Here is a 26213-nt window from a genome sequence, read left to right as displayed (position 1 = left end):
GGGACAAAGGAATTGAACCCGGGTCGGCCGTGTCCAAGGCAAACACCCTGCTCACTGTGCTATCTATCCAGGTATGTATAACTTAAAAAAAATTTTTTTAATCTGCCATTTCCTATTTGTGTGCCTGATGAGAGAGACACACGTAAGGTGGAAGTTAATGTGTTAATGAGCAGGTTACCACCAGGACAGTTGAATCTTAGTTCCACTGATCATCCTCTGAGAAACTGTGAAGACTAGAACTCAAAATTGAGGGACAAGAGAACAGATATTTTTCCCCCTTTCCTTGGTATTTGATTACTCTTGAAAGTGTTAACTTTTTAGTATTTCTGTGTCAGCCTATCTGCTGCTTGAGAAAGCACATAGGCAGAAAAATGGTCAATCTAGGAAGCCATTGGCATGGTTAATGAGAACAGCCACTCACGCAGCAGGTAGCTTCCATCATGGACTAGAGGGATATGGGGGAAAATGATATCTGATCAATTTTGTAAAGCACTGAGCGATAGTACAGTGGGTAGGCCATTTGCCTTGGCTGACCTGGGATTGATTCCTGGCATCCCATATGGTCTCCTGAGCCTTGCCAGGAATAATTCCTGAGCATCACCGGGTGTGACCCAAAAAGCCAAAAAAAAATAAACACCAAAAAACAAAAACAACTAATCTCTAGGGTTTTTTTTTCATAAACCAGAGATAAGAATTATCTACCTCCTAGAGTGATGTTAACATCATACTCCATAAAAATGCTAAAACGTGTTATTTGGATACATTAATATAATAATATACAAAAATTATCAAGCACATCTTTAAGTTTTTTAGTTTAAATTATTATTTGTGTTCCACTTCCTATTTTTGGAACATATTTCTTTTTTTCCTGTTCTGTTCTATTCACATGTTTTAGGTTGTTTAGCTAAACATAGAAGATATTCCTAACCTGGTTTCTTAATACTCTGCTCTTTCCCCTAGGATTAATTTGTTTCCCACTAGAACATAATGAGAACCAGCGCAACATAATTTATCCTCCAACATTAAATGTCTGAGCATTTTGATGAACCCAGGAAACAAAAGATGAAGGGGAAAACTTTACTTTCAGGATTTTACAACTTGGGCTTCATAACCAAAAATATTGTACTCTGTAAAAGGGCTAGAGAAATAGTACAGTCTGTAGGGCACTTGCTTTGCAGATACTGTGTTCAATCCCCAATATCCCATAAGATTCCCCAAGTACCCCAGAGTGATCCCTGTGAACAGAGGAACAAGAGCCCTCTCTACCTCTGCACAAAGGTAAACACAAGGTTTTACACAAGCAAAAAGGAGGAGTTACACATCCTCTCTATGAGATTCAGTGAAAGCTTCAGGAGGCATATATCTAAGAATTCTCTTGATAAATAACTAGAATTCAGTCTGGAAGGTTGCAAATCAAAATATTAATGAGAATTACCTTCATAAAATTTGGAGGAAGATTAAATTAAAGCACTAGTTAGCTTTTTACTTTGCATACTTTTTATTTTGTGAGAATCCATTATAAAGACGGTATATTTCTTGCTTGCATGTATAATTTTTTGTTCTGGGGCCACACTCAGTGATACTTAAGGCTTATTCTTGAGTACTCAGACTCTGCACTCAGGAATTACTACTGGTGGTGCTCAGAGGACCATATGAGTTGCCAGGGATCAAACCCTGGTCAGCCATGTGCAAGGGAACTGCTCTGGCCTCTGGATGTGTAATTTAATGAAAACACATTACTGTGATAAAACACACTGAAAATATACCAGAGAGAGAAAATAGAGATAGGACTTTAGCTCAGGAGAAAGCATCATATTCGAGGAAGTAAATGCAGCATTAGTATGGTTGTTGGATAATGAGCTTAAAGGAAAGGATCAGAAAAATTAGGATTAATTTGAACAAACTCAGGATTGTAGAATACTGTTCAAAAAAGTAATGAGAACATTAACAGAAGTGTGTGTTTGGGTAGAATGGAAGATACCAAAGAAGTGAAAGCTAACAACTTGGTGCATAGGTATAGAAGCTAAAGTATCTTCATAAGAATTAGCCCTGATGCCCTGAAACGTTCATTACATGCAATGAATGAATTTCCTCTGCATCTGAGGTAGTATGTATTTGTACTGATCCTTAGAAATTTGAGAAAAAAAGTCAAATACTTTTCTGTGACCCAATAAAGAGCTTGGATTGAAAAAAAAAGTCTTGGTAACTGTGTAGAATATAACCGCTTATTATTGGTTAAAATGAGACCTAAATGTGTACTGATTTTAGTTTAAAGTTCAGTATATTGGTTTTTTGTTGGTGTTTTGTGTTTTTTTCTTTGTTTTTGGTTGTGAGGTCACACCAGGCTATGCTCAGGGCTGCTTCTGGCTCTGTGCTCAGAAATTACTCCTGATGGTGCTCGGGGGACCATAGAGAATGTTGGGAATTGAACCCAGTTGGTTGTGTGCAAGGCAAATGTCCAACCCACTGAACTATCACTTTGGCTCCTACACATTTATTTGTTAAGGGAAAAGATCAATGTGTACAAAAATAAAAAGAAGTAAAGGAAGGAAGAGAGAAGTGAAGTGATGATTAATGTTCCTGAGCTCAGATTGAACATTAAGCCTTAGAGGAAAAAGGTGTGTTCCACTGAGACTGGAAAAATAAAATAAAAATGGGTACTTAAACAGATTAATTTAAAAGTGACTTAGAGGAAATTTAAGAATTTTTGACCCAGTGGTTCCAATTTTCTCTATGAAATGGAAAATTAGATCATCTGCTAAACTAGAGAAAGAAAGCTAGCAAATGAGATTTTTTTTAAATGAAATTTTGGCATAGTTGCTGAATTTAATGAGAGAAAGATTTATTCATGTAATATAAACTAGTCTCTGTGGTATATGATCTATATACATTATTGAGTTTAAGCCAAACAATCATGGTTGTTTATAATAATATCAAAGGAGGTTTAACATCTTGCTCATTTATCACAGCTTGTAAGTAACAAGTGTTAGAATTTGAGCTAAGATTTTTTCTGACTTGATCCTATGAGACTGAATAAAAGCTAAAGTAGCACAATTACAGAATTTTATGCTAAATAGAAATAAGTAGGGGAAAAATAACACCACATAATGTTAAATAATGGGGAAATGGTAAGGCAAAGGTTTTGGAAGTATAAGATTAAAATAATTGTTGATTTAAGGACTGAAGTGATAGTACAGCAGGTAGAATGCTTTCCTTGCATGTATCCAACAGGGTTTGATCTCCAGCATCCCACATAGTCCCTTGAGCCTGCCAGGAGTGATCCCTGAGTGAAGAGACAGGAGAATATCCCTGAGTGCCATTGGGTGTGGGCCCAAAGCAAAATGAACAAAATAATTGTGAGTTTAATGATCAAAAGTAGAACATAGGAACTTAAATTTTAGAGATGAAGCAGTTTGGAACTGAGATGGGGTTGAAATGAGAGAAAACAAAAAGAGCAGGGGAGAATGATTAAAGCCAGTATTTATTAAAATGCACTAAACATTTAAAATTCATAATCTCATTTAATACAATACTTATTAATATAGTACTATCATTATTTCCACTTGATAAAGTGATTTTGCTTTTTAATTTTAATTTTAAGCCACACCTGGTGGTACTCAGGGCTTACTCCTTGCTCTGTGCTTAGGGCTCACTCCTGGTGGGGCTGGGGGGCCATATGTGGCGTCAGGGATCAACCATGTGCAGGGCAAGTGCTTCCCTGTTGTATAATCAGTCTGTCCCTAAAAAAAATGACTTTGATTGCTACTTTGCTAAATTACCAGAATTAAGATTTTATAAGGCAGATTCTGACTTGTAGTTAATCAGGGTTTTTCTGTTTGTTTGTTTTTTGCTTTTTGGGGTCACATCTGGCAATGCTCAGTGGTAACTCCTGGGTCTGCTCTCAGGAATTACTCCTGATGGTGCTCAGGAAACCATATGGGATGCTAGGGATTGAACCTTAGTCTGTGTGTTCAATGCAAGTGCCCTACCCACTGTACTAACACTCCAGCCCCTTTAGTTAATCATTTTTACCTCATTATTCAAAGTTTTCCCAAAGATATTTTTGTTAATTCTCAGAATTCTTCAAAGTAATTAAAATAATCACAATAATTTAATATTCAGTAACAAATTTTAAACATCTTTGTTAAATTATGGTTGCTTATTACACTTTTCTGGTCAAATAAGAGAAAACCAATATTAGTGATGAATGAAATTATTTATATTGGGCCACAACCTTCATCAAATTCAAAGGATACTACATTTTAAAGAATTTAATTTAGGGGCTGGAGATATAGTATAGTGGGTCAGGCACTTGCCTTGCTTGTGGCCTACTGGTTTTGGTCCCCAGAACCATATGGTCTCTTGTGACAGCCAGGAGTTATCACTGAGCCTAGAATCAAGAATAAGTTCTGATCACTTCTGAGTCTGGTCCAAAAACCAAAAAAGAAAAGAAAAAGAATTTATTAAAGTTTCACTGTATCACTGTCACCCCATTACTCATCGATTTGCTTGAGTGGGCACCAGTAACGTCTCCATTGTGAGACTTGTTACTTATTAAAGTATAAGGAAAAAAATTATTTTATGCATATTAGAAAAGCAGAGCCAGCAAAATACAGAACACAAGCAATAAAAATTTTTATTTGGAATTATTTTAAGAATCACTTTTATGATGTAGTCAAAAGTCAATGAAATTATAAACATATTTTTAAAAGACAAGGAAAGGGCTGGAGCAATAGAACAGTGGGTACAGCACTTGCCTTGCATGTGGTTGACCTGAGTTCCATCCCTGGCACCCTATATAGTTTGACAAGAGTATGTATACCTTAGCACAGAGCCAGGAATAAGCTCTGAGCATTGCTGGTTCCCCCCTCGTCCCCTTAAAAAATAAGAAAGAGTCCTATTTTAATAGCAAAACCCAAGTTGTTCACAATTTAAAAGAATTTTGAAGAAATGGGGATCAGATTACATATAAAGGAAATTTATTTTTAATTTTAAAAAATTTTGATTTTTGGATCACACTCAGTTATGTTCAAGTTATGTTCAAATGTTATGTTCATCACACTCCATTACTCCCTAGCTCAGTGCTCAGAAATCACTTCCAACAGTGCTGAAAAGACCATATGGCTCCAGGGTTGAACCTGGGTCTCCTGCACACACAGCATAACTTAAAGTGCTATCTAACTGATCCCCGTAAATGAAGTTTAAGCTCCATTAAGAAAGGAGGAATTGATGAAACTACTAATCCAACATACTTTAATAATTTTTGTTTGTTTTTAATCTTGGGGCTGTACCTGGCAGTTCTCAGGGTTTACACCTAACTCTGTGCTCAAAGATCACTTCTACCAGTGCTCAGGGGACCATATGCAGTGCTAGAGATTTAACCAGGATAGCCACATGCAAGATAAATACCCACCCACGTCACTAGATCTATAATAATATGTAATTTCCAAAGTTTCCTATTGGTAACCTTAATCCAAATTATCCTAAGGGAATAAAGAACATGGAGAAAGGTACTTGGAAGTTTTTATTTTTATGACATCACTTTCACTCAAATTCTGTTGGTTAGAACTCAGTCACATGGCTTCATTTAATGGTATGGGAAGCCAGGATATGTAATCTTTTACCTGAGAAGAAGAGGAAAACATATTTGGACAAACAGCAATTTCTTTCTATTTTTTTGAAGAACTCGTATAAGATAAGAAATACTTGAATCATGCATGGGTATACAGTAGAAATTATAAAGTTATTCGGGCCCGCTATTTTCTTTGGGGGAGCTTTATAACTGCTTGTTCATTTAGCTTATTATCTCTTGAGCCACTTTTTAGATACATATAATTTAGTAACAAGTTTTTAATATGTTAGCATAAATTTGTTGAAAGTGTTTTCTATTTTTAATCTTTGTTTTAACCGTAATTATGTTCACTTCTACTCTAACTTCATATGCCTTCTTCTTAAAGTTATGTTAATTCCACTTGAGCTTTGCCAATCTTTCTAGTCTTCAGGAAGAATATTAACTTTTATTTCATTTATCTGTTTTATTGTTTTCTTTCTTACATGACTTGAGCTTATTTTGATTCTCTTTTTCAACTTTGAATGTTAACAAATTTAGCATCTGAATTGTACATTTAGGGCCATGCATTTCTATTGAATTTGGTCCCAGCTTTGTTGCTGCAAGTAATTAACTGTCCTTTCATTATTTGTTCATTTTATATGTTTTCAAATTTCCGGTACTATCTTTTTTAATGAATAAGTTATTTTACACTACTGTGTCTTTAAATTTTCCAAGCCTGATAGCTTTTCTTAGGGTATATATGGGTTGTTAATATCAAAATTATTATTGTGAGAAAATGTTTTATCTATAAGAATGAGTCTGTAAAAATGTATTGGTGTTGCAGTAACTGGGATTGCACTCTGGGTCATGATCCGTGCACATTTTTAGTTTCACTGCTCACTGAAAGTAGCAAACGTCACTAGTGGGGCTTGTGTACACCTGGCAGGGCAGTGGAGACTGCACACTGTTGAGGCTCCAGGGATACTAAATAGCAGAGCCACCAGGATTGTGCTCATGTGGGCAACACCAGAGATTGAAGTCAGGTCTCATCTTGCATGGCAGAAGCTTTTGCTACTGAGCCATCTCTTCAGGCTCCAATGGAGAACTAAATTTTATTATTTTTTATTTTTTAAATGTTTAAATTTGGGGGGCTGGAATGATAGCACAGCAGATAGGGGAATTGCCTTGAATGTGGCCTACCAGTATGTTTGGTTCCCAGCACCCAATATGGCCCCTCAAACACAGTCAGGAGTTCTCCCTTAGCATAGAGCCAGGAGTAAACCCTGAGCATAGCTAAGTGTGTCCCCAAAACAAACAAACAAAACCCCCAAAATTTGGGGGACTTTTTGTTTGTTTTTTGTTTTGGGGCCACACCTGGCGATGCTATGATAGGGTTACTTCTGGCTCTGAACTCAGGAATTATTTCTAGTGGTGTTGGGAAGCAATTTGGGATGCTGGGGATTAAACCCCAGGTCAGCTGCATGCAAGGCAAACGTCCTACTCTCTGTATTATCGCACCAGTCTTAATTTTTTTTAAAAAAACAACAGAGGGAAGCCAAGAACTCCAGCTTCAGGAGGAAAAAACTAAATGGGTTATAAACATGGTAATAGTAATAGAGAAGGGGAAAAAAGAAAACTTGAAAGATGTAAATAGAGAAGTTGGGACATGTGAGAAACTTCAAAGAATTTTTCCTGATTTTTCTACGATACCTGCGATAAAACATTTAAAAGTTCAGAAAAGCCTAGTGTGTAAATGTGTACCTTTACCCCAGGAATAGCTCAACACTTATTATTTTTCTTATGTAAATTTTCCTATGCCCCAATTTTTATTAAACTGTGACCATATTTTTATATTTTTAAAATATTCAAGAAAAATCAGGTGAAAAGAAAGGGAGAAAGAATAACAAATTTTCAGGAAATCTACTAAATTACTGTTTTTGTCATGTTTTATATTTTAATTCTTTTCAAGAAATTTTATTTAGTTTACTGGAGAGATAGTTCTGTGTTTAGAGTGATTGCCGTGCATGAGGCCAACTCAGGTTTGATCCTCAGAAGCCCGTAATGTCCCTAGAGCACTGCCAGAAGTAATTCCTTAGTACAGAGCCAGGAGTAAACTCTGACCATCTTCGGGTGTGGCCCAAACTCAAGCAAACAAAATATTTTCTTTTAATTTTAAAATCATTTTTATTGAGGTACCAGGATTTACAATGCTGCTAATTTTACCTTTCATGCATACATCATTTTAGCACCATACCATATCAGCACAGAGCTGTTTTCCACCTGTGTCCCGGGGACCCTTCTCAGCACCACTCCCCCTCACTCCTTGTAAGCTCAGTTCTGTAGACAAACTCTCCAAATTTGGTGATTTTGGCCAGTTTTTCTGTACTATGTTCCTTTTTTTACCCCTGATAGGTCTTTTTTTTCTTTCAAAAAAGAATTGTGGAGATTGTGACACCTACACACATGTAAATGAACAGAGCTAGAGTTTAACTATTGAAATTCCAAAGAATTGTGAAGCATGATAAATTAATAAAAAGTTTTTCAAAATACTGTCTTTTACAGGTATATACGTTTAAAATCAATATAATGAATAATTCTGTGCTAATACACTTTAAAAATTCTAAATGTATAAATTCCACAATTGCAATATTTAGCTTTAAGTTTGTTTTTTCTTGTTACTTGTTTGTTGGTTTTGGTTTTTGAGCCACACTAGGAAGTGCTCAGGGCTTACTCCTAGCTCTGTGCTCATAAATCACTTCTGGAGGGGATCTGGGGGTCATATGTGGTGCTGGGGATCTAATACAGGTCAAATGCAAGCAAGGCAAGTGCTGGCCTTCAATTCTTAAAGTTTAGTAAGAGTGAAGAGAATTAAGAGAAATTAAAGAGAAAAAATTTAAATAAGCCTACAAAAGTATGATTTATCTTAAGTGTATTTTATAAAAATTTGTTTTATCCTAAGAAAGAGAAAATTGTCTTTATGTTAGAAAAGACAATAGGGTTGGAGAAATAGTAAATTGGGTAGGGTGCTTTCCTTGCTTGCGGCCAGCCCTGACTTCAAGCCCTGGTACTACATATGGTTCCACAAGACCCCTATCAGGAATAATATCTGAACACACAACCAAAAGTAAGTCCTGAGCAATGCTAGATGTGGCCCAAAAACAAAAATAAAAAAGGAGAAAAAATTTTTAGATGATATTTTGTTTATATTAATAAGCAAAAGATTGGGGCTGGAGTGATAGCACAGCGGGTAGGGCGTTTGCCTTGCACGCGGCCGACCCAGGTTCGATTCCCAGCATCCCATATGGTCCTCTGAGCACTGCCAGGGGTGATTCCTGAGTGCAGAGCCAGGAATAACCCCTGTGAATTGCCAGGTGTGACCCAAAAAGCAAAAAAAATAAAATAAGCAAAAGATTGTAACAAAATATATATGGGTGTGAAGAAAACATGCATGGCAGAACATTCAATATAAAATGATAATTCATTATTATAAATGTGTAAAATCCCTCAGTAAACTAGAATTAAACAAACCTTTTTAAAAAATTAATTTATTGAATCACATGAATTACAGACTTACTCATAAGTGAGTTTCAGGTATAGTGTTTGAGCACCAATTCCTTCACCAGTGTCTACTTCATTCTACCAATATCCTCATTTTCCCTCCTGCCCCCCCATCCCAACCCCAAGAAACTTTACTTCTTTTTCTTTTTTTTTCTTTTAGATATTAGGTTTATAATTCTGTTACTGATAGGTTATCATGCATACCATTTTGCCCTTTTCAGAACTCAGTCTTCGCTCTTAGTGATCGTTGTAGTGGTCCGTTCTTTAACCTAGCCCTGCTTGCCCCAACAGTGGCAAACTTCTACTAAGGACCAGTGCTCCTGCCCTTTGCTTCCACTGTCTTTAGGCACTAGTTTTCCCCCTACTATGTTTCTTTATAATCCTTAGATGAGGGAGTCATTCTGTATCTTTATCTTCTTGTTTCTCATTTTGCTTAGGAGGTTACTCTACAAATCCACCAATGTAGCAGCGAATTTCATGGCTTTGTCTTTTCTGATGGCTGAGTGTATTCCATTGTGTATATTTACCATAGCTGCTTTATCGAGTCATCTGTTCTTGGGCACTTGGGTTGTTTCCAGATTTGGGCTATTGTGAATACTGCTGCAATGAATATAGAAGCGCAGATGTCTTAAACAAATCTTTCTTAATCTAGTAGAAGGTAACCATAAATGCCTTGAATAAATGCTATAGTGCCAAGTTTGTCTTTTAAAGAAGCTGCTTTAACGCTTCTGGAAAAACTGGTTCCAAGGCTATGAATTCCCTAAATTGTTGCCTGTCCCTGAAGCTCTGTGTCATTCCTTCAAATCTGAATGATAATCTGACTGGATAGAGTATTCTTGGTGAGGTATTAATTTCAATGAGTTTTTTTTACGAATATCCCTTCATTCTCTTCTGGCTCATAGAGTCTCATTGATAGATCTGCTATTAGAGACTTTAAATTCTTTAGAAGAAATAAAAGCTTAACAATAGATTTAAACAAATACTTTAGAGAAGATATATGAATGGTAAATAAACACAGAAGCTCAACATCATTACTTACTAAGAAAATGAAAATTAAAACTATAGACATATTTCAATCACAATTGTAAGAAGGGTTAAAAATAAAATTAATAATCCAGATGGTGACAATATCCTGTATCACTTCTCATCCCGTTGATCTTCGATTTGTTTGAGCGGGCACCAGTAATGTCTCCATTTGTCCCTGTCGCGCGCTAGTGTAGCCCAATGATATCTGCTCGCTCCAAGAACAGGAAGAGCCTTAAATCGTTCATTCAGGGTTTTGACGAAGTCTGACCGTCTTGTTCGTGGGCAGCCACACAGTCTTTTGATGTCCTGTGGAATCCAATCAGTAACAGCTCTAGTTCAGCAGTCATCTCTGAATCGCATTATGTGTCTGACCCATCTGATTTTCGATGCCTTGGGAAACGAGACAGTGTCCCTGATTCTTGACTGTGGACGGGGGATCAGAACTTCGGATTCGTTCTCTCACTTGAGTGAAATGTGATACTTGTAGCATCACAATCACAATCACAGTCAGAAAATCCCGTTAATCACCGATTTCTCGGGTGGGCTTAGTAACATCTCATTTTGTCCTTTTCCCAAGATCTTAGAAGTCTATCTCGACTCGGCCCTCCTAACGATGTTGCACTGGAGGCTCTTCAGGGTCAGGGGAATGAGATCCAGCTTGTTACTGGATTTTGCATATGAATATGCCATGGGAAGCTTGCAAGGCTGTCCCATGTGGGCAGGAAACTCTCAGAAGATTGCCAGTTTCTCCCAGAGGGAGAAGGCTAAAGATATCACTTCTGAGACCTTGCTTTTAAATCTCTCTGGATGTTGGCCTTTGATGGGATTACACACACCTGGGTTCCTCTGCCAGTACCTTCATGCATGAGTTCTGTCCGAACATGTGGAGAGGGGCCTCCAGCATGGCTGTAGCTAGGTTCCAGTGGTCTTCGGCCGCCAGGAGCTCTGCTTGGGGTGGGGAGGGAAGCTGGGGCCCATCCCCTCTGAGGGGCCCCGGGGAAGACAGCCAGGCATGCGGGCAAGAGACTCTCCGCACTTGTAGCATAGCTCTTTCAATTCCTCCTTAGGAAACACGAATAGCGTTCTCATCCTGTTTTCGTAGGGCCCGGTCTCTGAGGCATATGTTAGTGCAGGGAGAATGGTTGGAGTTGAAAAAATGTGCCCAGAGCTGGAGGTTCTTCATCCTCCTAACCACTTCTTCTGTGCTCTTGCAGGCGTTCCACACTGCTCTCTTCCTCCTGTGCAGTTCTGGTGCCAAGTTGTTCGTTAGGTTGAGTTCTTGACCCAGGTACATATAGCTGCTACATTCAGAGATGTTTGTTCCATTGAGAGCAAATGGAATGTCAGGGACTAGTTTGTTTTTCATAAACATCATTTTGCTGAGATTCAGCTGCAGTCCAACCTTTCCATGTTCACGTCGAAGTCAGCCAGCATTTGTGCCGCTTGGCTTAAGTTTGGTGTAATGAGAACGATGTCATCAGCGAAGCAGAGGTGGTGTAGTTGCTGACCATCTATCTTCACTCCCATTCCTTCCCATTCCAGCTGTCGCATGATGTTCTCGGGGGTGGCACTGAAGAGAAATACCATTGATCACTGATACCATTTGGTGAAATGGTATCACCCTGCTGAACCCTTCTCTTTATGTCATGATCACTTCTCTGTAGAATGGTGAGATCGTGGTGGTGAATCCAAAATACAGCTCGCAGAGGATCTTGCTGTACTGAGTTTGAATGCCCTGTTTGGCTAGGGCTCCGATGACTGCTTCAGTTTCAACAGAATCGAAGGCCTTTTTTAAATCAGTGAACGTTAGACGGAGCAGCATCTTGAACTCTCGTGAAACTTCAATGAGCTTGATCACTATGTGGATATGGTCGATCATGCTGAATCTTTTTCGGAACCCAGCTTGCTCACATGGTTGACCTTCATCTAGCGTTCTGCCTATTCTATTCAGGATGACTCAAGTGAACAACTTGTATATGACGGATAACACTTTGAGCGATAGTTGTTGATGTCATGGATGTCTCCCTTCTTGTCCTGCTGGTTTTCCATTGGGACAGAATCTTGCATTTGGACAGGTAGCTGAGCCAGTGTATTGACGAGTACTGGTGGGAGATTCTTTAGGTTTTTGGGTCTGACCTTGTCTAGACCAGGTGCTGTTTGCGTCTTTACCGATGAAATGGCCTGTCGGATTTCGGAAGGGAGGATGCTGGGAGTGACATATCCATCCTGCAGAATTTGGTATGTGGGCAGGTGGATGTTGCTGTCGAAGAGATCTGAGTAGAAGTCGTGAATAATCCTCTCCATTGTCTTTCTGGAAGATGTGATAGATCCATCAGGACGTCGGAGGGCAGTTATTTTGGTCTTGTAGTTGGTGAAGGACAGGCAAGCATTGCAAATACTTTTCTCTTCTCTTTGAGGTCTTCCTTTATCGCATCTCTGCAAAGCTTTGCAAGCTTGGACGTTAGCTTGTGGTTGCCTGAGGCTCGTGCCAAACCACATTGGCAAACGAGCTCGAGAGTTTCTGAAGACAGGCATCTGTTTGTAGTTTTCTCACTCTCTGCATTTTTCACGCAATCAATGGAGGTGCTGAATCAGTAGATCGTATTCCTCATTGATATTGTCAATGATGGCATCTTCCCACGTTGCCCCAGTAGTGCCAAAAAGCTCCCAGTTGGTGGTCAGTCTGAGAGTTCTCTTCTTAAAACTTAACTTTGCAGTCCTTTCTCCTCGCTCGGTGAAGTAGAATTTTGCACGAAGGAGATGGTGGTCCGATCACATTTGGAGTTTTGGGACAACAGTGACATCAGTCAGGCAAAAATTACAATTCAATATGATGTGGTCAATTTCATTGTGGAACTGTCCACCGGGAGACTCCCATGTCTAACGTTTAGATTCGGCCTTCTGGAACTGTGAGTTACCATGGATGGTCTTGGTCGACATGATGAACTCAGAGAGTCTTTCACCCTGTTCATTCCATTCTAGACCCTGGGACCCAATCCATAGGAACTCTTTCAGTGTTACTTGTTGGCAAATAAGATTTTGGAAAACAATTTGGCCATTTCTTATATATTTAAGTGAATACTGGTCCAGAGAGATAATACAGGGGTTAAAATGCTTGTATTGCATGTGGTTGATTGTTTTTCAATTCCAGGCATTGCAAAGGTACTCTGAGCACTGCGCTGGGAGTAGCCTTTAAGAACCCCCAGGTGTGGCCCTTTCTCCCATTCCCATCCATTTTGCCTCCAAATTGCTCACAAATACTTGTGGACCTGGAGAGATAGTAGGGTGGTAGAGCACTTACTTTGAATGTGGCTGTCTGAGATTTGATACCCAGCATTCCACATGGTCCGTCCCCTGGCACTCTAGTGATTGCTGAATGCAGAGCCAGGAATAAGCCCTGAGCATAGCTTGGTGTGGCTCCCAAACCAAAAAATAAACAAATACTTGTTACATGACCCTACTGGAATAAAATTAATTCACTAACTACTTGTAGGCATTTATAAAAGCAACTTTAGTTCTACTAACACCAGGCTGAAACAGCTGTAAGTCTTTCAGCTGGGGAATAAAATAAATGTGGTAGATATATAAAATGGAAATGCTACTCAGCAGTAAAAAGACACAGATTATTGAAGAGGAATGGAACAGCATGAATTAATCTCAAATCCATTATACTAAGTGAAGAAAACCAGACTTGAAATGTCATTGCTGTATGATTCCATTAATATGAAATTCTGGAAAAGGCAGAAGTATTTGGATGAGCTAGGGAAGGGAAATAATCAGTGGTTGCCAGAAAATAATGTTTGACTGCTAAAAACAGTGTGATGAAGTTTGGGGGGATAATGAAGTTGTTTTGTCAATTGTTTTGGGTAATTAAACATTATTTGTATTTGTCAAAGCATATCAAACTACATATATGCAAAGTGAATTTTACTATGTGGGAATTTAAATTTTTGTAGTAGAAGACCTCTTATGTTGTATCAAAATATGTTTTGCTGCTGCTTTTCTATTTTCTCCTTTGAAATCCTTATATTTTATCCTGTATACTCCTAATCATTCCCAAATCTTATAATTTACCATGTTTTCAATGTAATTGAGTTACTTAGTTTTATGCCTCATTACTTAGTATTATGCCTCTTTGAACTCTTTGTATTCAAATAAAAGTTTGTTTCACTTAAAATATTTGAATCTTTCATTTTCTCCTTGTTTGTTTTTAAATTGGGTCTTTTATTGGTGGCTCAGCACTTTCTTCTCTCAGAGGTTTTGGTAATATGCTTGTCATCTGTACAAGAGGATGGTTTGGTCAAGGACTTGCCTCTGCATTTTCTCTGCTGCTTCTAGCTAATTTCCTATTCCAGAACTCAGAACCTTGTCTACTGTTTTAGCCTTTACTTAATTCTTAATGTAATGCAGCTTGGAAGAACCACATGGGATGCCAGGGATTAATCCCAGGATTGTCTGCATGCAAAGCATGCACCCGATAGTTCAGAGATGCTGGACCTTCTCTCCAGCCCCCCCAGGCACATTTTAATTTTATTATAGTTTGGGTCTCCTGTTTATAGTGTTGTTGGCTCACCTCTATACCACTAATATGCCCAAGGCTTCTATTACATTATTAACCTAACTGAGTTCCTCATGTTTTCTTTTTTTCCTAATTCTTATCAGTACATACTGATTGATAGCAAGGATAAGATAATAGAAAACAAAATAAAACAAATAAGGCTGGCTTTAAATTACTGTATAATTTTATTAAGTTACTTCTCTTACTGGGATCTTTTATATGTTACATTTTTTAACATGTAAAGTGAAACAGTTATACCATATAATTTTAAAGTTTTTTCCAATTAAAAACCTGTGGCATCCAGTTATTTTATATTGCTTTTATTTAGTTTTTTTTTTTGGTGATATTCTTGTACATTACTGAGATACAGTAGAGATTTAAAATGGAAAAATTTCTCAGAACCTGAAAATTTCTCATTTTCCTTTGTTGGTCTTATCAACCTCTTTGGAATTATTGATAATACAAATCTTAAAATGAAAAGTCTTTTATGTTGAAGGGGTACAAAGAATGATCCTGTAGGAGTTAAAGTGATAGTCCAGCAGGTAGGCTGTTTGCCTTATACACAGCAGCTGACCTGGGTTCAGTCCCCAGTATCCAGTTAGATCCCCTGAGCAACACCAGGAATAATTCCTGAATTCAGAGCCAGGAATAAACCTTGAACATTTCTGGGTGTGGCCAAAAGCCAAAAACCAAACCAAACAACAACAACAACAAAACAAAAACCCCAACAGCCTCCCTCCCCAAAAATTTAGTAAGGAGGAGTTAACAGTGGTGTGGAAACAAACAAAATCTAGGCTTCAAGTGTAACTTGGGTCAGACAAATCATCATGAAATCCTGTGTGATTCTCAAAATCAAGCTATTGAAAGTTATTAGGGGCCAGAGAAATAGCACAGAGGGTAAGGCTCTTGCCAGGTATGTGGCTAATCCCAGTCCTGCATATGGTGCCCTGAGAGCAGAAGTGATTCCTAAGCAGAGCCAGGAGTAAAGGAGTCACGCCTGAGCCCAGACAGGTATGCCCCCCAGCAAAACAAACTCCCGAAAATGGGGCCAGAAAGATAGTACAGTGGGTAGGGCCATGCACATGGGGACCTATGTTTGATTCCTAGCACACCTGAATACCCCCAGAAAGGATCCCTGAATTCAGAGCAAGAAATAAATTGTGGGCACAGCCACTTGTAGTTCCAAAACAAACAAACAAATATTAGAATTGAGAAGGGCCAGAGAGATAGTATAGAAGGTGGAATGTTCCCCTAGCATGTGACCAACACAGGTTCGCTCCTCAGCATCCCATATGGTCCCTCAAGCTTGCCAGGGAGTGATTCCTGAGTGCAGAGCCAGGAGTAACCACTGAGCACCATTGGGTGTGGCCCCCAAACAAAAACAGAACTACTAGAATTGCATAGGACCAGAATTCAGGTCTTACTTAAGGATTTGGTTAATGTCTTAACATTATAGTTTGTGATACCACTTTGATTGTTATGCTATTTAATTTTACTTAGAAGATAAAGATATATTCATTAAATAATCTCTTATATTTTTGTAGGTTTTTTTAACCACTTAACCTATTTTCTGGCCACTGGTGCTGTTACATTAGGAATTGGTTTCTTTGCTTTAGCATCAGCTTTGTGGTTTCTAATTTGCAAACGAAGGTAAGTCTTATTAAAATAATTCACTTTAATTTCTTTAAAAATTAATGGAAAAGTCTTTTCAAGTGCTATTAAATTAAATGGCTATTACAATGTTATTCATATAATTTGAGTTTGTTTATAAACCTTTAATTGAGAATGAACAGCTTTATATATTTGAAAGAGTCTAATCAGAGAGGTTCTATGTAGCGTTCTTTTATTTTTTGTTTGTTTGTTTGTTTGTTTGTTTGTTTGTTTGTTTGTTTGGGGGCCACACTCAGCAATGCTTAGAGCTTGCTCCTGACTCTGCACTCAGGAATCACTCCTGAGAGACTTGGGGGACCACATGGGATGCCAGGGATTGAACCCGGGTCAGCCAGGGGCAAGGCAAGCACCCTACCCACTGTTCCTCTGGCCCCCATAGTTCTATTATTATAATATCAATCTTTATGCATTAAAAAGTGAGGGAAAAAATTAAAAGTGCACATGTAGAAGACATGAGTATATATTATAATCTAAGACTATAATTTTTTAATTTTTTTGTAGTGAGTCACAGTGAGGGTACAGTTACAGATTCACACCTTTTTGTGCTTGTTTTTCCCTCATGCAATGTTCGAGAGTCCATTCCTCCACCAGTGTCCATTCTCCACCACCAATGAACCCAGTATCCCTCCCACCCCCCAATCCCATCCCCCCCACCCCACCCCGTCTCTGTGGCGGGGCATTCCAATTTGTTCTCTCTCTCTCTCCTTTTGGGTGTTGTGGTTTGCAGTAGGGGCACTGAGTGGCCATCATGTTCAGTCTCTAGTCTACTTTCAACACGCATCTCCCTCCCCTCGCAGGATCTCCAATCACATTTTACTTGGTGTTCCCTTCTCTATCTGGGATGATTTTCCCCCAGCGTGTGAGTCCAGCCAGTTTCCAAGCTATGGAGCTAACCTCCTGGTATTATATACTACTATTTTTGGGTATTAGTCTCCTACTCTGTTGTTTTATATTCCACAGATGAGTGCAATCTTTCTATGCCTGTCCCTCTCTTTCCGGCTCATTTCACTTAGCATGATACTTTCTATGTTAATCCACTTAGATGCAAAGTTCATGACTTCATCTTTTCTAATAGCTGCATAGTATTCCATTGTATAGATGTACCAAAGTTTCTTTAACCAGTCATCTGTTCTCGGGCACTTGGGTAAGACTATAATTTTTTTAAATGACTACTAATTTAGAGGTTGAAAACATTACCAAGAGTGAAAGAGTTCTTTTCTTTAGAAGATATTTGAGAGCTGACAGTACTCTAGAATGGTCTACGTGTCTTTTGCCAAAAATAGGAAAAAAAGATACTTGATGCCTCAGTGACTTTAAACCTTAAAATTTGATGTTTTAATTAACTAAAATTATAAAAATTATAATAAATCATGTGCTGGAGGTATAGTTCAAGATCATGAGACTGACAACTGTGAACATGTCAGACAACACTTCTATTTCATAAACTTTCCAGTGCCTTTAGGAGCCAACACATAATCAACATGTACGGTCAGTGTTGAGTGAATGTCTGTTTAGCTGGGCTGTATTTAATCTGTTTAAAAAAAAAAGTTCATTTTTTTGCAGGTAGCTATCCAGTTTTCCCAGCACCACTTGTTGAAGAGGCTTTCCTTGTTCCACTTCACATTTCTTGCTCCTTTGCCAAAGATTAAATGGCCATATATTTGGGGGTCTGTACAGGATATTCAGCTCTGTTCCATTGGTCTTCAAGTCTGTTTCTAGCCCAATACCATAATGTTTTAATTACTACTGCTTTGTAGTAAAGTTTGAAGTTGGGGAAGGTGATGCCACCCATATTCTTTTCCCCAAGAATTGCTTTAACTATCCGTGGGGGTTTATTGTTCCATATGAATTTCAGGAGTATTTTGTCTATTTCTTTGAAAAATGTCGTGGGTATCCTGATAGGGACCACATTAAATTTGTACAGTGCTTTGGGCAGTATTGCCATTTTGATAATGTTAATTCTCCCTATCCATGAGTGGGGATGTGTCTCCATTTCCTAGTGTCTTCTTTTATTTCTTGAAGTAGTATTTTGTAATTTTCCTTGTATAGGTCCTTCACCTCTTTGGTTAAGCTGATTCCAAGGTACTTGATTTTCTGAGGTACTATTGTGAATGGAATTGTTGTTGTTTTTTTAATGTTTCTTTCTTTTTCATTATTTGTATATAAGAAAGTCATGCAAAAAAGCACAGTGGAAATAACATCTGTACCTATATGTTCATTGTAGCACTGTTCACTATAGCCAAAATCTGGAAACAACCCAAGTGCCCTAGAACAGATTACTGGTTAAAGAAACTTTGGTACATCTACACAATGGGATACTATGCAGCTGTTAGGAGAGATGAAGTCATGAAATTTGCTTATAAATGGATAGACACGGACTTAGATCATGCTAAGTGAAATGAGTCAGAAAGAGAGGGACAGACATAGAAAAACCACTCAAAAGTGGAGTATTAAAATAAAATAACATGAGGCTGACACCCAAGGACAGTAGATACAAGGGCCAGTAGAATTGCCCCATAGAAGGAAGCTGCTTCATGAGCGGAGGGGAGAAGGCAGATGGAATAGAGACGGGATCACCAGGAAAATGACGGTTGGAAGAATCAGTCGGGTTGGGAGAAGTGTGCCAAAAGTAGATAATGGACCAAACATGATGATCTCCCAGTGTCTGTGCTGCAAGCCATAATGCCCCAAAGTAGAGAGTATGGGGAATATTGTCTGCCATGGAGGCAGGGGGAGGGTGGGAAAGGGGGGGGCATGCTAGAGATGTTGGTGGTGGGGAATGGGGGAATGTGCACTGGTGGAGGGATGGGTGTTTGGTCATGTGTGATTGTAACCCAAACATGAAAGCTTGTAATTATCTCACATGATTCAATAAAAATTTTAAAAAAGAAAAAAAAGAGGAGCTAGAGGGGCCGGAGAAGATAGTAGAGCAGGTACGGTATTTGCCTTGCACACAGTTGACCCGAATTTGATTCCCAGAAACCCACAGGGTCCTCTGAGCACTGGTAGTTGTGATTCCTGAGTGCAGAGCTGGGAGTAATCCCTGAACATTGCTGGTGTGACCCCCCACCCAAAAAAAAGGAGCTAGATTTGAGGAGGAAATAATAATGAGACCTAAGAGGTAGTAAAGGTTAGTTTACATAGGAATGTGTAAGATGTAAGTGTAATATGAAGTTTGTATCTTATTTGTACCATTAGAATATTTTAATTAGCAGAATATTACCATTATAATAACAGCTAACAGTGAATGCTTACTACATAGTAATGTTTTTGATAGAATATCACTTATAGCAGTTTCATTAGTTGGTCATAGTATTTTTCTTTTAAAGACTTTGTCATCTATATGTGATTTACATGTTTGTAACACTTTAATGTTTTTAGATATAGCTTACATACATCTAAATGCATAGATTTTAAGAATATAGTCATGAATTTCTATAAGTATGCTCCCATTTGAAAAATGGGGAATGACTGCGAGTGTGGAAAGGTCGGACTGCAGCTGAATCTCAGCAAAACGATGTTCATGAAAAAAGAACTAGTCCCTGACGTACCATTTGCTCTCAATGGAACACACATCTCTGAATGCAGAAGGTATGTGTACTGGGTCAAGAACTCAACATGACGAACGACTTGGCGCCAGACTTGGAACGACTTGGAACCTCCTGCGCAGGACAAAGAGAGCAGCATGGAATGCCTTTAAGAGCATCGAAGAAGTGGTTAAGAGGACAAAGAACCTCTGGCTCCAAGCACTATTTTCGACTCCACCGTTCTTCCTGCACAAACATACGCCTCAGAGACCTGGGCCCTATGCAAACAGGACGAGAACACTATTCGGGTATCCCAAAGAGGAATCGAAAGAGCTATGCTAGAGTATCACATTTCACTCAAGTGAGAGAAGGAATCCCGAGTTGCGACCTCAGTCAATGTTCAAGAATCAGGGACGCTGTTTCATTTGCCAAGGCGTCAAAAATCAGATGGGTCCGACACATAATGCGATTCAGAAACGACCGCTGGACTAGAGCTGTTACCGATTGGATTCCACGGGATGTCAAAAGACCATGTGGTTGCCCACCAACGAGATGGTCAGGCTTCTTCCTCAAAACCCTGAATGAACAATTTAAGGCTCTTCCTGTTCCTGGAGCGAGCAGATATCACTGGGCTACACTAGCACGCGACAGGGACAAATGGAGACGTTACTGGTGCTCACTCAAGCAAATTGAAGATCAACGGGATGACAAGTGATTCAAGTGATGTTCCCATTAACCACAACTCCTGAATCTCCAGCTCCTTCCCAATTCCCCAGTACCTACCCAGAGTCAACCATTTTTCAGATTTTTCTCACTGTCACTGTCATCCCGTTGCTCATCGATTTGGTCGAGCAGGAACCAGTAATGTCTCCCTTGTGAGACTTCTTGTTACTGTTTTTGACATATCAAATATGCCACGGATAGCTTGCTAGGCTCTGCCGTGTGGGCAAGATACTCTCGGTAGCTTGCCGGGCTCTCCGAGAGGGGCGGAGGTATCAAACCCGGGTTGGCCAAATGCAAGGCAAACGCCCTACCTGCTGTGCTATTGCTCCAGCCCAGATTTTTATCACCATAGATTATTTGTGCATAGTCTTGAGCTTTATATATACGGCATTATATGGATCTTTTGTTTGTGTGCTCTTTTCACTTAATATTTTTAAGACTAATTTGTGTTACATTTATCTGGAGTTCATTATTTTTATTGGTATGGAATATGAGTAGTATTTAATGTGTTTATATATTCTCCTGTTAGTAAACTTTTGAGTTATTTCAATTTTTAGCTTAAGGAATAAAGCTGATATAAACATTTTTATATAATTTTTTTGGTAAATATACTTTTACTTCTCTTGAGTAAATATCTAAGAGTGGAATTGATATATCATGTAATTAAGTTTATTATTCCTGACTGCATGCAGGTATTTCTTCTGGTGAGGGTTGGGGAACCAGAAGGAGTGCCCAAGACTGAACCCAGGTCCTTTGCATGCAAGGAGAACACCTATCTGCCATGGTATCTGTCTGGTCCCTATGATATTTTGAACTAATTTGGAAATTTGCTAGTACCTCTAGAAGATGAAATAGTAAACAGCATTATTTTTAATTCATTTAGAATGATTGTTAGAATCTACATTTTCTTATATGTTTAGCTGTTTTCAGTCAACTACAGTTTTATTTTTGTGTGTGTCATTATTTTTAAGGTTTTATTCCTCAAAACTATTTTACTTGCATGGTTAAAGATCACAGATACTTTTTCTCTTGTGAGTCATTAGTTTTTTCTACGTATTGTTATTTTTTGGGGAGTGGGATGCACCCCATGTTGCTCACAGCTGACTCCTGGCTCTGTACTCAAGAGTTCGTTCCTGGTGTGACTTGTAGGACCAGGGATAGAACAAGGATCAGCTACATGTAAGGCAAGCACCCCACCCTTTGTACTACCGTTCTGACCCAATCTTCTGTTTATTCCTTACCATATATATTACTAAACATAAAACTGGCTAATAAATTTTATTAAATTTTATTTTCTATTAAATTTTTAAAAATAAATTAAAAAATTAATAGCACAGTGGGTAGGGCATTTTCCTTGTATGCGGCTGACCTGGATTAGATTCCTCCACCCCTCTCAGAAAGCTCGGCAAGCTACCGAGAGTATCTCGCCTGCACGGTAGAGCCTGGCAAGCTACCCGTGGCATACTCGATATGCAAAAAACAGTAACAACAAGTCTCACAATGGAGGCATAACTGGTGCCCGCTCGAGCAGATCAATGAGCAACAGGATGACAGTGATACAGTGACAGTGATTAAAAATTTATGCTAAGACTAATATTAAGGTCAATTGATTATCTCACAACCAGAAATAAGGGGGAAACAACCTTGTGGTGAATCTTCAAACTGGATATATTAGCTTTGCATAATAAGTAGCTTGAAACCCAATGATTCCATGGCTTGGTATATACTCCAATAATGTGAAAACATTAATTCAAAAGACTGTGCATGTGTGTGCTTATTATAGCACTGATTACAATAGCCAAGACATGTCAATATCACATATGTCCAACAATAGATTAATAGAATAAGAAGTCACAGTAGATATACATTTTGATATACATATGCAATTATAAGAAGAAATCTTGCAATTCACTTAAACTTGGAAGGAACTGAAGAGCATAATGTTAAGGGAAATATGTTAGAAGTAGAAGAACAAACATTATATAATCTAACTCATCTGGGGTATATGGTGCAACAAAACAAGGAAATAGTAATGGATGAAAGCACACCTTTGGTCTTAGGACTAATATTATAAAGAGCTGGGGTAATTTTATTTTATTTCTATTGCATTCATTCACCCAGAACAGTCAGGAACACCTGGGCTGATGATGAGTGAGCACAGAAAGTCAGAAATACCATATATGTGCACTACAGCTTGACCTAATTACTCAGTCCAAGAGAGCACCAAGATTTTACATTTTCATTGGCCTAAAGAAAATACAAGAGATTATCCACAAAACTGAATTTGAGAGGGAAAAGTGTTGAAAAGGAGGTGCATTGGGAACCTTGGGAGAAGGAGGTGGGTACTCTGGTGATGGCTGTGGTGTTGTAATTACATACACGGGAAGCCATCTTTAACAATGTTGTAGATCATAGTGCTTAAATTGCACACCGCTGACCAGGGTTTTATACTGGCATCTTGTATGCTCTCTTGAGCCCACTAAGAGTGATCCCTGAGTAGAGAGCCAAGAGTAAGCCTAACTGGTGTGCCCCAAAACAAAACAAAACAAAATTTCTGTCTGCCATTCTAATATGCTAGATTAGCAGAGGTCACAAGAATCAAACACTGTGCAGGCTTCTACTACTACTACGTGATAAAATAGACTGTTTCCAAAGAATGTGTTCCAGTTCCATCTTTCTCAAGCCTCAGTAAGAAACCTGCACGTGGGATGCAAGGATGGTTTAACATTCGGAAATCAATCAACACAATCCACCATATTAACAAAAGCAAAGGTAAAACAATATGATCATTTCAGTAGATGCAGAGAAAGCATTTGACAAGATTGAGCACCGATTTATGATGAAAACTCTCACCAAAATGGGTTTAGAAGGAACTTTTCTCAAGATAGTCAAAGCCATCTACCACAAACCTGTGGCAAGCATCATCCTCAATGGAGAAAAACTTAGGGCCTTCCCTCTAAGATCAGGGACAAGACAAGGATGTCCACTCTCACCAATTTTGTTTAACATAGTACTGGAAGTTCTTGCAATAGCAAGTAGGCAAGAAAAAGACATTAAGGGCATACAGATAGGGAAGGAAGAAATCAAGCTCTCACTATTCGCAGATGATATGATACTATACCTAGAGAAACAAAACCTCTACCAAGAAACTCTTAGAAACAATAGACTTGTACCATAAAGTCGCAGGTTATAAAATCAATACCCAAAAATGCATGGCCTTCATATACACAAATAACGAAACAGAGGAAAGTGACATAACAAAAACAATCCCCTTCACAATCGTGCTCCAGAAAATCAAGTACCTCAGAATCAGCCTAACTAAAGAGGTCAAAGATCTCTACAAAGAAAACTACAAAACTCTAATCAATAAAATAAAAGAGGACACGAGGAAATGGAAACATACTCCCTGCTCATGGATAGGAAGAATGAACATTGTCATAATGGCAATACTCCCCAAAGCACTGTACAGATTCAATGCGATCCCTATAAGGATACCCATGAAAAACTTCAAAGAAATGGAGCAAACACTTCTGAAATTCATATGGAACAATAAATGCCCACGAATAGCTAAAGCAATTCTTGGGAAAATGACGATGGGAGGCATCACCCTCCCCAACCTCAAACTCTACTATAAAGCGGTAATAATCAAAACAGCATGGTGCTGGTCCAAAGGCAGATCCGCAGACCAATGAAACAGGGTAAAATATCCCTACACACAACCCCAATTGTATTAACATCTAATTTTGATAAGGGAGCAAGAAATGTGAAGTGGAGCAAAGAAAATCTCTTCAACAAATGGTGCTGGCATAACTGGACAACCACTTGTAAAAAAAATGGGTTTAGATCTTGACCTATCACCATGCACAAAATTCAGATCAAAATGGATTAAAGACCTTAACATCAGACCAGAATCCATAAGGTACATTGAAGACAAGGTTGGCAAAACTCTCCACGACATTGAAGCTACTGGTATATTCAAAGATGACATGCCACAGACCAACCAAGTGGAAACAGAGATAAACAAATGGGACTATATTAAACTAAGAAGCTCCTGCACTGCAAAAGATAGTGACCAAAATACAAAGACAATCTACAGAATGGGAAAGAATATTCACCCAATACCCATCAGATAAGGGGCTGATATCAAGGATATACAAGGCACTGGTCGAACTCTACAAGAAGAAAACATCCAACCCCATCAAAAAATGGGGGATGGAAATGAACAGAAATTTTCTCAATAAGGAAAATAAGGAAGAAATACAAACAGCAAAAATGCACTTGAAAAAATGCTTTTCATCACTAATCATCAGAGAGATGCAGATCAAAACAACTATGAGATACCACCTCACACCACAGAGACTGGCACACATCCAAAAGAACAAAAGCAAAAGCAACCGCTGTTGGCGTGGATGTGGGGAGAAAGGGACCCTCCTACACTGCTGGTGGGAATGCCGACTGGTTCAGCCCTTTTGGAAAGCAGTATGGTTGCTTCTTAAAAAATTAGAAATTGAGCTCCCATTTGACCCGCAATACCACTTCTGGGAATATATCCCAGAGAGGCAAAAAAGTACAGTCAAAATGACATCTGCACTCGAATGTTCATTGCAGCACTGTTTACAATAGCCAGAATCTGGAAAAAACCTGAGTGCCCAAGAACAGATGACTGGTTAAAGAAACTTTGGTACATCTACACAATGGAATACTATGCTGCTGTTAGAAAAGATTAAGTCATGACCTTTGCATATAAGTGGATCAACATGAAAAGTATCATGCTAAGTGAAATGAGTCAGAAAGAGACAGACATAGAAAGATTGCACTCATCTGTGGAATATAAAATAAAATAACAGAATAGGAGACTAACACCCAAGAATAGTAGAGATAAGTACCAGGAGGTTGGCTCCAAAGCTTGGAAGCTGGCCCCACATGCTGGAGGAAGGGGCAGCTCGTATAGAGAAGGGAACACTAGGTAAAATGTGGTTTGAGGACCTGCACGGGATGGGAGATGCATGCTGAAAATAGAATATAGACCAAACATGATGGCCACACAGTGCCTCTGTTGCAAAACACAACACCCAAAAGGAGAGAGAGAACAAAAGAGAATGCCCTGCCACAAAGGTGTGTGTGGGGGGGAGGATGGGTTGGGAGGGTGGGAGGAATACTGGGAACATTGGTGGAGGTGACTGGACACTGGTGGAGGGATATAAACAAAATGCAAACATGAAAGTTCATAAGTTTGTATCTGTAACTCATGGTGATTCACTAATAAAAAAAAAAAGAAACCTGCATGTGAACTTGCTTTTTTGCTATTGGAACAGCTAGATGTCCCACACAGATGGGACAATGTATTAGATCAGTGGTTTTAAACTGCTGAGATTTATTCTTTGGTTATTGAAAGCCATTGTTTTCAATAAAATATAGCTTAATGCATATATAAAAAAGGAGTAGCTTGACTTACATTCTATGAATAAAATAAGTGTAAAGAAATTCATAGCATATGAGAAAGGAATCTGTAAGTTGGGCTTTTATCAGAACAAATATGTTGCTTAATTCATTAATCTCATATGTGGAAATATTGAACAGTTTTAATTGATTCCTAATA

The 26213-nt window shown here is 38.6% G+C and overlaps 1 protein-coding gene across 1 annotated transcript in view; it reads left to right on the top strand.

The window, feature by feature from the left end:
- Positions 1-7152: 7152 nt before the first annotated feature.
- C5H1orf185 (chromosome 5 C1orf185 homolog) overlaps positions 7153-26213 on the top strand; it is a 35227-nt gene continuing 16166 nt past the window's right edge. The window contains exons 1-2 of the mRNA XM_004607337.2: positions 7153-7219; positions 16238-16343. Coding sequence (XP_004607394.2) covers positions 7153-7219; positions 16238-16343 — 173 coding nt within the window. The remainder of the gene's footprint in view (positions 7220-16237; positions 16344-26213) is intronic.

This window comes from Sorex araneus, chromosome 5 (genome assembly GCF_027595985.1).
Source record: "Sorex araneus isolate mSorAra2 chromosome 5, mSorAra2.pri, whole genome shotgun sequence".
Lineage (NCBI taxonomy): Eukaryota > Metazoa > Chordata > Mammalia > Eulipotyphla > Soricidae > Sorex > Sorex araneus.
Note: the sequence above shows the minus strand (reverse complement) of the source record. Positions and strands in the feature narration are given on the sequence as shown.